At 42.4% G+C, this 13,788-nt stretch overlaps 2 protein-coding genes across 5 annotated transcripts in view; both read right to left on the reverse strand.

Annotated features, from left to right (window-relative positions):
- grin1b (glutamate receptor, ionotropic, N-methyl D-aspartate 1b) overlaps positions 1-4,642 on the reverse strand; it is a 48,501-nt gene extending 43,859 nt beyond the window's left edge. For all 4 annotated transcript variants that reach the window (XM_062416876.1, XM_062416877.1, XM_062416875.1 and 1 more), the window contains exons 1-3: positions 4,391-4,642; positions 2,356-2,490; positions 711-887 (exon numbers count right to left, since the gene is read on the reverse strand). In XM_062416876.1, the coding sequence (XP_062272860.1) occupies positions 711-887; positions 2,356-2,490; positions 4,391-4,642 (564 nt within the window). The remainder of the gene's footprint in view (positions 1-710; positions 888-2,355; positions 2,491-4,390) is intronic.
- Positions 1-13,788, reverse strand: part of LOC133979436 (uncharacterized) — a 1,726,912-nt gene that overhangs the window by 1,426,451 nt on the left and 286,673 nt on the right. The gene's annotated exons all lie outside the window — the stretch shown is intronic.

The raw sequence follows: 13,788 nt of genomic DNA on the forward strand, positions 1-13,788 counted from the left end.
AGAGGTATGATGGAGGTATGATAGAGGGATGATAGAGGTATGATGGAGGTATGATAGAGGTATGATGGAGGTATGATGGAGGGATAATGGAGGTATGATAGAGGTATGATAGAGGGATGATGGAGGGATGATAGAGGTATGATGGAGGTATGATGGAGGGATAATAGAGGTATGATAGAGGTATGATGGAGGGATGATAGAGGTATGATGGAGGTATGATAGAGGTATGATGGAGCGTTGATAGAGGTATGATGGAGGGATGATGGAGGTATGATAGAGGTATGATAGAGGTATGATGGAGGTATGATAGAGGTATGATGGAGGGATGATAGAGGTATGATTGAGGTATGATGGAGGGATGATAGAGCGTTGATAGAGGGATGATAGAGGTATGATGGAGGTGTGATGGAGGTATGATAGAGGTATGATAGAGGTATGATGGAGGGATGATAGAGGTATGATGGAGGTATGATGGAGGTATGATAGAGGTATGAAGGAGGGATGATGGAGGGATGATGGAGGGATGATAGAGGTATGATAGATAGACACAAACATACACACAACCACGCGCTCACACCTGGATCACGTACACATGGTCACACACACTGCTACAAGAACACATAAGACTGAGTGTGTGCGTGTGAGTGTGTGTGTGCGTGTGTGTGTGTGTGTGCGCGTGCATGTGTGTGTGTGTGTGTGTGTGTCCTCACCTTGGTCTCTCTCTCCTCCAGCAGCGTCTCCAGTCTCTTCTGGGCGGCTCGTCCTTCGTGGTCGTCGCTGACGATGAGGATGATGTGGTTCCACCTGAACTCTCTCATCAGGTCGAACCAGACGTGAGCCTGGTGCGAGTACGGCGGCACCGTCCTCAGGAAGGACAGGTGGATGCTCTGAGGACCAGGACAGTCAGTCAGGAAGTGAGCAAACACATTTTAAGGTCTTGACTCTTTTATCTCAACAGCAGACCAGCTGCAGTCACATGAGTGTTAAACTCCCAATAACTCATCATTGCCGGTGTTTGCTGCAGAACCAAAACAATGATAATAAAACTGTCTTGGCATTATCGTTCACGAGTGAGGGAAGGATGGAGCGGGAGATCGACAGGCCGATCGGTGCGGCGTCTGCAGTAATGCGGGCTCTGAGCTGAGCCGAAAGGCAAAGCTCTCGATTTACCAGTCAATCTTCGTTCCTACCCTCACCTATGGTCATGAGCTTTGGGTAGTGACCGAAAGAACGAGATCGCGGGTACAAGTGGCCGAAATGAGCTTCCTCCGTAGGGTGGCTGGGCTCTCCCTTAGAGATAGGGTGAGAAGCTCGGTCATCCGGGAGGAGCTCGGAGTAGACCCGCTGATCCTCCGCGTTGAGAGGAGCCAGATGAGGTGGCTCGGGCATCTAGTTAGGATGCCTCCCAGACGCCTCCCTGGTGAGGTGTTCAGGGCCCGTCCCACTGGTAGGAGACCTCGGGGAAGACCCAGGAACGTCCTGGGAACGCCTCGGGATCCACCAGGAAGAGCTGGACGAAGTGGCCGGGGAGAGGGAAGTCTGGGCTTCCCTGCTTAGGCTGCTGCCCCCACGACCCCGGGGTTAGGGTTAGGGTTAAGCGGCAGAAGACGGTACGGTATAATCGATACACTTTTAAACCAACATAACATCTATATTCTTCTTTTTTTTACCAATAACTTATTTTACCTTGAAAGTTTTAACATTATAATAATTAATGCAAAAAGATGCTCAGACTCCAAATGACGTAAAGAGTAAAGAGTGATTTAGGGTTAGGGTTTATATATCATCATATCACTCAGCAGCACTACTGTACATCTAACATTCCTAAATAATGTTTTACTTTTTAGCAGAGGAATAATGTAAATGTGGAGCTATGTGATTATTATGATTCCAATGGTCTGGCACTGGTTTGGTCTGGCATTGGTTTGCCCCCCCCACTAGCTGCAGCAGCTGGTGTAAAAATCTAACACACCCCGACTCTGTTTCACTTCCTCTGAAGCACAAACTGATAAACATGTAAATATTTCATCTGAGTGAATCCTGAGAAGCAGAGAAGCAGCTTCTGATAAATCTCCATCAATATTGTAAAACTCTGAGTGGTTTCCAGTTTGTGAACTGGGACAAACTGGATGAAACACACACAGCAATATAACACTGATCCTTCACCATTAACACATGTTTATGAATAATACTGTAAAAAAATAAATCAGTCAGTAACTATGACTTTAACATCAGAGCTGAGACATAAAACATGTTCATGTGCCGGAAAACTGCAGATTAACTAGATTATATATTGTGTATATTGTGTGTATATAGTATATAGTGTATATGTGTGTGTATGTGTGTATGTGGTACCTTGTCTGAGTAGATGGACATGCGGGTCGTCAGGCCGACCACGGGGATCCGGTAGAATCCGGCGGTGTAGGAGACGGGTGTTGGTGTCAGATGGTCGTTGGACTGCGGAGGATGGCTCACCAGGATGGCGTAAACCTGGAGAACATTACAGGCTTTAATAAGGAGGTTCTGGTGAAGGTAGCAGAACATGAATCAGCTTTCTGATCAGTGATTATTAGTTTCAGGCAGTAAACTGAATCTCTGAGACATTTTCAGTTTGGACTTAAAACAACTAATCAATTAATCAATAATGAAAATGATTATTTGTTGAAGCTCAAACTATTAAAACATCTTTAATTTAAATAAATCTTTATTGACTATTTCTGTCAAATATAAAATATATAACAGTTTATATCAGCTTCTGCCTGTGTGTGTGTGTGTGTGTGTGTGTGTGTGTGTGTGTGTGTGTGTGTGTGTGTGTCTGTGTGTGTGTGTGTCTGTGTGTCTGTGTGTGTGTGTATAATCCCTCAATCTCTCGAAGGACGGATTATATCTGTTTCTGCAGAGTCTCTCTCTCTCTCTCTCTCTCTCTCTCTCTCTGTCTCTCTGTCTCTCTCTGTCTCTCCCTCTCTGTCTCTCTGACCCTCTCTCTCTCTCTGTCTCTCCCTCTCTGTCTCTCTCTCCCTCTCTCTCTCTCTGTCTCTCCCTCTCTCTCTCTCTCTCTCTCTCTCTCTCTCTCTCCCTCTCTCTCTCTGTCTCTCCCTCTCTGTCTCTCTCTCTCTCTCTCTCTCTCTGTCTCTCCCTCTCTCTCTCTCTCTCTGTCTCTCTCTCCCTCTCTCTCTCTCTGTCTCTCCCTCTCTCTCTCTCTCTCTCTCTCTCTCGGACATGTTGAGGCCATGTTGGCCTCATTTCTTCTATAAAGGAAATTGTGACTCTGTTTTCATTCAGACTGATGAATAAAATAAAGGTGAATATTGTTGAACCAACACAGACACTCTGATACTGTTTCTACCAGCTCACATTTTACTGCAACTTCCATTAAAACGTTCAGTATCAACATTTTTACAACTAAAATAATTTAATCAAAAAACTTTAACAAAAAAAAAAGAGGCGTTTAGAGCTCTGATATTATTTGTGTTATTAGTTTCCATCTTGTCTCAAATGTGTCTAGTTTGTAGTTTTGAACATATTTTAGGTTTTTATGGAGCAGTTCAGGATAGTTTGAAGCTGCGTGTGATCAGAGGAACGTGTGACTGTCAGCAGGAACAGAAACTATAAATGTTCACTATGTGTTGAAAGCTTTGTGTCATCCTGATAATGTGCAAAACCACACTGAATATTAAAATATGTGTTTCATGTCTGTGTGTTCAGGGTTAAGATGAACTCACTGCAATAAATAATAATAATTGTATTTATAACGTTTAATATAAAGTTTAATGAATCTGAGAGAAACAAACCGTCTCCGTCTCAGACTGAACTAAAGAGCGGCTCCTTCAGACACATCATTTATTTTTATTAGTGTTTAATCACAGACTCAGAGGGTCACTAACAAGCTGCAGCTTCACTTTAAAGCTCTGAGGTTTATTTTTATCATCTGAAGCTTCATCCTGTCACTTTCTACTTGTGTTAGTTTCTCCTTTAAAGGTAAAACTTTAACCTAAACCCAGTTATTGTTCATGTTGTGCATAAATTATATATATGAGGATTCCAAAATATTATATAATGTGATTTCTTTGCAGATGACACTAATTTATTTTGTTGTGGTAATAATCTGAACTTTTAAATACAGTGAAACACAAACTGAACTTCATTGTTCAACGACAACGGGTGACATGAGCAGGGAAAAACAACACAGAACAAAACACAGAGACTCGGACAAAGACTGAACTGAAAACCAAAACCTATATAGACATGATGAGGTAATAATTAAACAGGACACAGGTGAGTGAAACACATGAGGCAATCAACCAAGGCAGGAAGTAAAACTAACTAAATACACAAAAGGAGAATAACGAGCTACAACAGGATGTGACAGCTGAAGACTTGTGTCTCTCACCTGGTTGGAGATGAGGTCCTCGCAGACGGACAGCGCCATCTGGATGGCGTTGGGTTTGTGTGTGACGGAGATGGCGTTCATCTTGAACTTGTCTTTGCCGTACAGCGTGTTGGCCTGACTCACCGCGTCTTTAAACACCTGCTCGTACCGCTTCTGACTCAACACGGCGCCGATGTTCACCAGACGAGGCTCGCAACCACCGAGAGCCACCGAGCAGCACTGCAGCACCGCCAGCAGGAGAACGCCTCGCATCTTCACTGAGGGGAGAAAGAGAGAGGGGGGGGTTAATAGTTAGTTTGATAGTTAGGATCATCTAGTCCTTAGTTAGGATCAACTAGTCCATAGTTAGGATCAACTAGTCCTTAGTTAGGATCAACTAGTCCATAGTTAGGATCAACTAGTCCTTAGTTAGGATCAACTAGTCCATAGTTAGGATCAACTAGTCCTTAGTTAGGATCAACTAGTCCTTAGTTAGAATCGACTAGACCTTAGTTAGGATCAACTAGTCCTTAGTTAGGATCAACTAGTCCTTAGTTAGGATCAACTAGTCCTTAGTTAGGATCGACTAGTCCATAGTTAGGATCAACTAGTCCTTAGTTAGGATCAACTAGTCCATAGTTAGGATCAACTAGTCCTTAGTTAGGATCAACTAGTCCATGGTTAGGATCAACTAGTCCTTAGTTAGGATCAACTAGTCCATAGTTAGGATCAACTAGTCCTTAGTTAGGATCAACTAGTCCTTAGTTAGGATCAACTAGTCCTTAGTTAGGATCAACTAGTCCATAGTTAGAATCAACTAGTCCTTAGTTAGGATCAACTAGTCCATAGTTAGGATCAACTAGTCCTTAGTTAGGATCAACTAGTCCTTAGTTAGGATCAACTAGTCCTTAGTTAGGATCAACTAGTCCATAGTTAGAATCAACTAGTCCTTAGTTAGGATCAACTAGTCCTTAGTTAGGATCAACTAGTCCATAGTTAGGATCAACTAGTCCTTAGTTAGGATCAACTAGTCCTTAGTTAGGATCAACTGGTCCTTAGTTAGGATCAACTAGTCCTTAGTTAGGATCGACTAGTCCTTAGTTAGGATCAACTAGTCCATAGTTAGGATCAACTAGTCCTTAGTTAGGATCAACTGGTCCTTAGTTAGGATCAACTAGTCCTTAGTTAGGATCGACTAGTCCTTAGTTAGGATCAACTAGTCCTTAGTTAGGATCAACTAGCCCATAGTTAGGATCAACTAGCCCATAGTTAGGATCAACTAGTCCTTAGTTAAGATAAGAGTTTCATGTCAAGATCAACGAGTCCTTGGATGAGACCAACTAGTTTTTAGTAAAGAGCCAATAGTCAAAATGAACTCTGAGGGTGCTTTCACACCAACAGCAGTTGGTGCGCACTAAACAGTCCATTCGGACCAAAAGCTCTTAGTTTAGTTCAGTTCGTTTTCGTTGGTGTGAAAGCATCAATCGCACTCGGGTGTGCACTAAATCAAGCGGACCTCCAGAAAGAGCTGGTCTCGGTCCGTTTGACTCCGCACCAAATGCCGACCTCTGGTGCTTCTACCTGAAGATGAGGGAATGTCAATCGGACCAATTTTGATTGGTTTGCATGTGTGAACGCGGACCACACCACAGTCTGTACGCTACATAGTAACAATTTTACTGCCTGGTGCACCAAATAACAGAACTAGTGGTGTGAAAGCGCCCTTAGACAAGGTTAACTGGTCCTTAGTCAGAATCAACTGGTCCTTAGTCAGAATCAACTAGTCCTTAGTCAGAATCAACTAGTCCTTAGTTAGAATCAACTAGTCCATAGTCAGAATCAACTAGTCCTTAGTCAGAATCAACTAGTCCATAGTCAGAATCAACTAGTCCTTAGTTAGGATCAACTAGTCCTTAGTCAGAATCAACTGGTCCTTAGTTAGAATCAACTGGTCCTTAGTTAGAATCAACTAGTCCATAGTCAGAATCAACTAGTCCTTAGTCAGAATCAACTAGTCCATAGTCAGAATCAACTAGTCCTTAGTCAGAATCAACTGGTCCTTAGTCAGAATCAACTAGTCCATAGTTAGAATCAACTAGTCCTTAGTTAGAATCAACTGGTCCTTAGTTAGAATCAACTAGTCCTTAGTCAGAATCAACTGGTCCTTAGTCAGAATCAACTAGTCCTTAGTTAGGATCAATTAGTCCTTAGTCAGAATCAACTGGTCCTTAGTCAGAATCAACTAGTCCTTAGTCAGAATCAACTGGTCCTCAGTCAGAATCAACTAGTCCTTAGTTAGAATCAACTAGTCCTTAGTCAGAATCAACTAGTCCTTAGTCAGAATCAACTAGTCCTTAGTTAAGACTAACTAATCAGTCCAGATCAACAAGTTTCAAGTCTTGAACTACAGAAACGTTCAGTCTCGGGTCCAAACAGGTCGTCCCCACATTGCCTCTCAAGTCAAGACTAAATAATAAAGTTTGTGTTTGAAGTCCTAAATGAGTCGTTATTAGTTTGTCTGCTGGCTCCTGATTGGCTGCAGACCAATCAACCAATCAATCAATCAACCAATCAATCAATCAATCAGAGTAAAGTGTTAGATCACCATGCAGCACGGCCCCAACAGCCTTCACAGTTAAAGAGAATAAAAGGTCAAACATACAGCAAGCAGTTAAAATCATATACATTAAAATAAAACAATAACATTAAAAGTCAAAAGACTGAAGTCACGAGTCAGTGGTGTTACAGTCATGTTGTTGTTTTAAGTGCAGGTCATGTGACTGCAGCAGAACACAGAACAGCATAAAGGTTTTATTAAAAGATGAGGATAGAAAACAAGAGAAGAAGAAGAACACTTGTTTCTCAGCATTACATTTACAGTCTGAAGCTCTTTACTCATAGAGAACATCAGCTTGCACCAAACAGTGAATCCCACCGTACAGCAGAACGTTATCATCACAGCTCAGAGTCACTAAACATTATACAGTAGGACGGATTACAGTAAAATGGGACGTTGACTAAAGTGGGACAACTAAGCTCCAGAGCTTTTATCTCTTCTTCTATTCAATTATTTTAAAGCTAACTAGTAAATGAATACTGTGTAAATTATATTGTTTAAAATGACACGTGAACATAAAGGCTGCTCGTTTTGTTATGGGTTCAAACATTTCAGAAGGTTGTGGCAGAGTTAAAGCTGCTTTGTATAAATCAAAGTATTAATAAGCCTAAAAACTAACTAGTGTCCCACATTACGATTTGGCACGAGGAATATTAATATAAGATCCATTTTCCTTTTGAGTACAATATCCAAAAATTGTCTAATAATTAAAAAAGCAAACATCTCAGGGATTTCACAATAATATAAGGTGTTGATATCTACACGGTCGCCCATAAAGTTGGAATAAAATATTTTTTACCTCTTTCCATAAAATGATTGTGAAAATGTGATTTATTCTTGATAGATAAAGTGTAAATATTCTCAAAATTGTATTGATCAATCTCATTATACCTGATCAAAGGTGATTACTGATGAGTATAAATACAAAATAAAAAGAGGAATGTGTCTGAAAACTAAATTATTACAACTTTATGGGCGACCGTGTACATTGGATTCATATGTAAATAAGGTAAACTAGTGTCCCACATTACTCTAATCTACTCTAGTATTAGACAACATGCTCAGAGAGACTCATTTAAAGCTTTGAACGGGTCGGTTGGGTTCTGGAGTAGAGGGAGACCAAAAAAACAATAAATATGAATAATAACTGCTATATACTAGCGCTGGGCGATATGTTGATATTATATCGATATCGTGATATGAGACTAGATATCGTCTTAGATTTAGGATATCGTAATATGTTTCATCAGAGTTGAATTGAATTGTCTTTATTGTCATTACATTGAGGTCAATACAAATCAATACAATTTAAAACAGCTCCATCCTCGGTCATCACTCACACACATCTCATACTGAAATAAAAAGGAGAAAATATATACACATATAGATACATACACCCCATACACATGCACACACATACATACATAAAACTCATCATCTCTTCTCTCCTTACTTCCTTCCTCTTTTCCTCCCTCCCTCCTTACTCCTTTCCTTCCTCACTTCCTTCCTGCCTACCTTCCTCCCTTACTTCTCTCCTTACTTCCTTCCTCTTTTCCTCCCTCCCTCCTTACTCCTTTTCTTCCTTCCTTCCTTCCTTCCTTCTTTCCTTCCTTCCTTCCTTCCTTCCTTCCTCCTGTCCCTCCTTCCACCTTTCCTTCCTCCCTTACTTCTCTCCTTACTTCCTTCCTCTTTTCCTCCCTCCCTCCTTACTCCTTTCCTTCCTCACTTCCTCCTGCCTACCTTCCTCCCTTACTTCTCTCCTTACTTCCTTCCTCTTTTCCTCCCTCCCTCCTTACTCCTTTCCTTCCTTCCTTCCTTCCTTCTTTCCTTCCTCCCTTCCTTCCTCCTGTCCCTCCTTCCACCTTTCCTTCCTCCCTTACTTCTCTCCTTACTTCCTTCCTCTTTTCCTCCCTCCCTCCTTACTCCTTTCCTTCCTTCCTTCCTTCCTTCCTTCTTTCCTTCCTTCCTTCCTTCCTTCCTTCCTTCCTTCCTGTCCCTCCTTCCACCTTTCCTTCCTCCCTTACTTCTTTCCTTACTTCCTTCCTCTTTTCCTCCCTCCCTCCTTACTCCTTTCCTTCCTTCCTTCCTTCCTTCCTTCCTTCCTCCTGTCCCTCCTTCCACCTTTCCTTCCTCCCTTACTTCTCTCCTTACTTCCTTCCTCTTTTCCTCCCTCCCTCCTTACCCTATCCTTCCTTCCTTCCTTCCTTCCTTCTTTCCTCCCTTCCTTCCTTCCTCCTGTCCCTCCTTCCACCTTTCCTTCCTCCCTTCGTTCTTTCTTCCTTCTTACCTTCCTCCCTCCCTCCTTACTCCTTTCCTTCCTTCCTTCCTTCCTTCTTTCCTCACTTCCTTCCTTTCTTCCTTCCTTCCTTCCTCCCTACCATCTCTGGAGACAATAAATATCAATCCATCACATGATGATTCGAACTATAATCAACTCATTCAGATTTTAAATGTCACAGGTTTTTTTTGCTGTTGTTTGCATCTCAGCCAGCAGGGGGCGCTCTAAGTGTTTAGCAGGTTATAGTATTCACCCTCTACCTCTATTTGTAAATTAAACCAATGATATGTTTTGTTTGAAAATGTAAATAAAGACACGAGGAGCAGCTGGATCATGATGAGCCTGAGTCATCAGAAAAGCAGCGTGTGGTAATATGTTTGTTTCTATCCGTTAATGATGATGTCATAGTTAAAGATGAAGATAAAACTGTCTGTGTGTAAATAATGTTAATGATCTGAAGAGGTTTCTGGATCTCAGCAGCAGGTTTACTTTATAAATGTGATAGTTCAGCATCTGAATGTATGAATGACTCTGTGATGCTTCTACAGAGTCGTCCTCTTAATACAGTCACATTTATTTAAGGGTCAATGACGTATAACTCAATGTTAGAATAATAACAACCAGCATATCTAAAGCAGTAGTTCAGACATGCAGAGTGTTGTTTACCTGAAGGTTCATATTATAAATGTGACATTAAGTGATTTTAGTGGTTTTTAGATTAATTGGCCTTAAAAACAGTCATGTGGTGCGACCATGATTCATCTTGAAATATCTTTATATAATAAAAGATCATTTACAAACATTTTTAAAAAAAGCAAATACTTTGTTTCCAAACACTTTATTTTACTGAAAACTTGTAAAAAAAGATGTGAAGCGTGTTCAGTAAATTAATTTATTTCAAGATGAATCATGGTCGCACCACATGACTGTTTTTAAGGCCAGTGCAAATTAATCTTTCCTTCCTCCCTTCGTTCTTTCCTCACTTCCTTCCTTCCTCCCTTACTTCTCTCCTTACTTCCTTCCTCTTTTCTTCCCTTTCTCCTTACTCCTTTCCTTCCTTCCTTCCTTCCTTCCTTCCTTCCTTCTTTCCTTCCTTCCTTCCTCCTGTCCCTCCTTCCTTCTTACCTTCCTCCCTTCCTTCTCTCCTTACTTCATTCCTCTTTTCCTCCCTCCCTCCTTACTCCTTTCCTTCCTCACTTCCTTCCTTCCTACCTTCCTCCCTTCCTTCTCTCCTTACTTCCTTCCTCTTTTCCTCCCTCCCTCCTTACTCCTTTCCTTCCTCACTTCCTTCCTTCTTTCCTCCCTTTCTTATACGTCATTGACCCTTAAATATGATGATTATTATATAAATGTTGAGCCCTGCCGGAGGACGCTTAATAAAATAACACTATATATAATAATAATATAATTCAGTGTAACGCTGCTGATAGTCTGAGCAGCGCTGTTCTTCTGTAACAACATGAAGCAGCTCAAATAAACCAAAGATAAAAACGGAGCTTGAACTTGATTTTTAATAAAAGTGACAGCCGTAGAGCGTAAGTGTCAGTGTTGCCATGACGATGACAGCGTTAGTAAGTTTAACCCACAACAAGTGTTTTCTTTATAACCTGAACGTCGTTATTTTACCTTTAACCGCGACGCTGTGACATCATTAAACATGATTATTATGAACAGATGGTGTAATGCAGGTTGCTGCCAGCGGGGGGCGCCAGATTAGAAACGATGTGTTCCTTTAATGTAGAGAAACTTACTGGAGGATAATTCACATTTATTTTTATTTTTTTTAACATTTATGACATTATATTAATTTTTTACATTATATTTATTAATCTTTAAAGACAGAAGAAGTGATGAAGAGGATGATGATGTTCTGGTTGGTTAATGTTTAATTATTAACAGATGAATAAAGTCTGACTCACTGTTGTTCTCCTGTTGCTGTTCCCGGTTCTCCGTTCAGGCTCCTGTTGGTTGTTAACGGTAGTCCTCCCGGTGCTCCCGGTGCTCCCGGTGTCTCGTGCCTCTCTCAGGTTTTGTTTTTTAATTGATGAATAAATTATTAAACGGTGAAAATCTCCGGTGACGCGTTTGTTTGTCCGGTTGTCTCTCCGGAGGGTCAGATCCCGGTTAGTGTCTTCTTCTCTGATCGATGAAATGTTGATTTTAATTCATGATTTCATCAATAAACCAGCTGACATTGTTGATCCGGTCTCGCGCCTCGTCCTGTTGATTCACCTCCTCTTCATCATCTTCATCCTCACTCACCGCCAAAACAAGAAAAATCAATTAAACTCTGATTATTAATAAGATGATTTTTATTATTATCGCTTCTCTTTGATGTCACGAGCTTCTGTTTTTATTCCGTCGCGCGACGCTCGTGATGACCTGATGATGCTCGCGAGCCCGCGGTCTGTCCTTGGATCCTGACGCTCGCTCTCGCGGAAGAAGAGGAGAGGGGCGCGTTCACGAGCCTCGCTCTGTCGTGGTTGTGATTTAATGAAGCGCGTTCACGCTCAGAAAAATACCTTCACACGCACCGCGATCATCTTTATGACGTCAGACAGTGACACACATATTCACACTTCATGTTATAGATTATTTACATTAAAGCTTTTAAACATAAATATAATAAAACATTTACAATTTTTCACTAAATGATTCATAAAGAAAATATTCATCTTTAGGTTTGAAGAAAAATGAATAAACTGAATTAAAGATTAGAAGATAAACTAAATAAACTTAAACATAAATAAATAAAATCACCATCATATCTGATCAGTTTAAAGTTTATTCCAGACAGACTTCATTTATTCATTATAATATAAAATGTTCATCAGTATTGATTCAGATGAAACAGCAGTCTGACTCTGAGGAGAGATCAATATGTGTTATGAATTTATAAAAATATGTTTTATAGCTGCGTTAAAACTTTAAAAGAAACTTCTTTAATCTATAGTATGGATCAATAGATGAGACTTTATTGATCCGGCAACAGGCTGAGCTCAGAGTCACTGAAGACAGACAGTAGGCAGCAGGTAAGATAAAGCTAGTAGCACTCAGACATGAGGTTGACCAAGCTGGAAGTTCTGGGCTCTGCTGACTGGATCCAAGCCGGAGGAACAAACAGCTACAGGTACACAGGAAGAGATACTCAAAGTCAGGAGGAAGGAGAGAGAGAGAGAGGAAGGAGAGGAGAGAGAGGAAGGAGAGGAGAGAGGAAGGAGAGGAGAGAGAGGAAGAAGAGAGGAAGGAGAGGAGAGAGAGGAAGGAGAGGAGAGAGAGGAAGGAGAGGAGAGAGAGGAAGGAGAGGAGAGAGAGAGAGGAAGGAGAGAGGAAGGAGAGGAGAGGAGAGGAGAGAGAGGAAGGAGAGGAGAGAGAGAGGAAGGAGAGAGGAAGGAGAGGAGAGAGAGGAAGGAGAGGAGAGAGAGAGAGGAAGGAGAGAGGAAGGAGAGGAGAGGAGAGGAGAGAGAGGAAGGAGAGGAGAGAGAGGAGAGGAGAGAGAGGAAGGAGAGGAGAGAAAGTAAGGAGAGGAGAGAGAGAGAGGAAGGAGAGAGGAAGGAGAGGAGAGAGAGGAAGGAGTGGAGGAGAGAGAGAGAGGAAGGAGAGAGGAAGGAGAGGAGAGAGAGAGAGAGGAAGGAGAGGAGAGAGAGGAAGGAGAGAGAGGAAGGAGAGAGAGGAAGGAGAGGAAGGAGAGGAGAGAGAGGAGAGGAGAGGAGAGAGAGGAAGGAGAGGAGAGGAGAGGAGAGGAGAGAGAGGAAGGAGAGGAGAGGAGAGAGAGGAGAGGAGAGAGAGGAAGGAGAGGAGAGAAAGGAAGGAGAGGAGAGAGAGAGAGGAAGGAGAGAGGAAGGAGAGGAGAGAGAGGAAGGAGAGGAGAGAGAGGAAGGAGAGGAAGGAGAGGAGAGAGAGGAAGGAGAGGAGAGAGAGAGAGGAAGGAGAGAGAGGAAGGAGAGGAGAGAGAGGAAGGAGAGGAGAGAGAGGAGAGAGAGGAGAGAGAGAGGAGAGAGAGGAAGGAGAGGAGAGAGAGGAAGGAGAGAGAGGAAGGAGAGGAGAGAGGAAGGAGAGGAGAGAGAGGAAGGAGAGGAGAGAGAGAGAGGAAGGAGAGGAGAGAGAGGAAGGAGAGGAGAGAGAGAGAGGAAGGAGAGGAGAGAGAGGAAGGAGAGGATAGGAGAGAGAGGAAGGAGAGGAGAGAGAGAGAGGAAGGAGAGGAGAGAGAGAGGAAGGAGAGGAGAGAGAGTGGAAGGAGAGAGGAAGGAGAGGAGAGAGAGAGAGGAGAGGAGAGAGGAGGAGAGGAGAGAGAGGAAGGAGAGGAGAGAGAGGAAGGAAGGAGAGAGAGAGAGGAGAGAGAAAGAGGAAGGAGAGAGAGGAAGGAGAGTGGAGGAGAGAGAGAGGAGAGAGAGAGAGGAGAGGAGGAAGAGAGAGAGAGGAGAGAGAGGAAGGAGAGGAGAGAGAGAGGAGAGAGAGAGAGGAAGGAGAGGAGAGGAAGGAGAGGAGAGAGAGAGAGAGAGAGAGAGAGAGAGAGAGAGGAAG

This window comes from Scomber scombrus, chromosome 4 (genome assembly GCF_963691925.1).
Source record: "Scomber scombrus chromosome 4, fScoSco1.1, whole genome shotgun sequence".
Classification (NCBI taxonomy): Eukaryota; Metazoa; Chordata; class Actinopteri; order Scombriformes; family Scombridae; genus Scomber; species Scomber scombrus.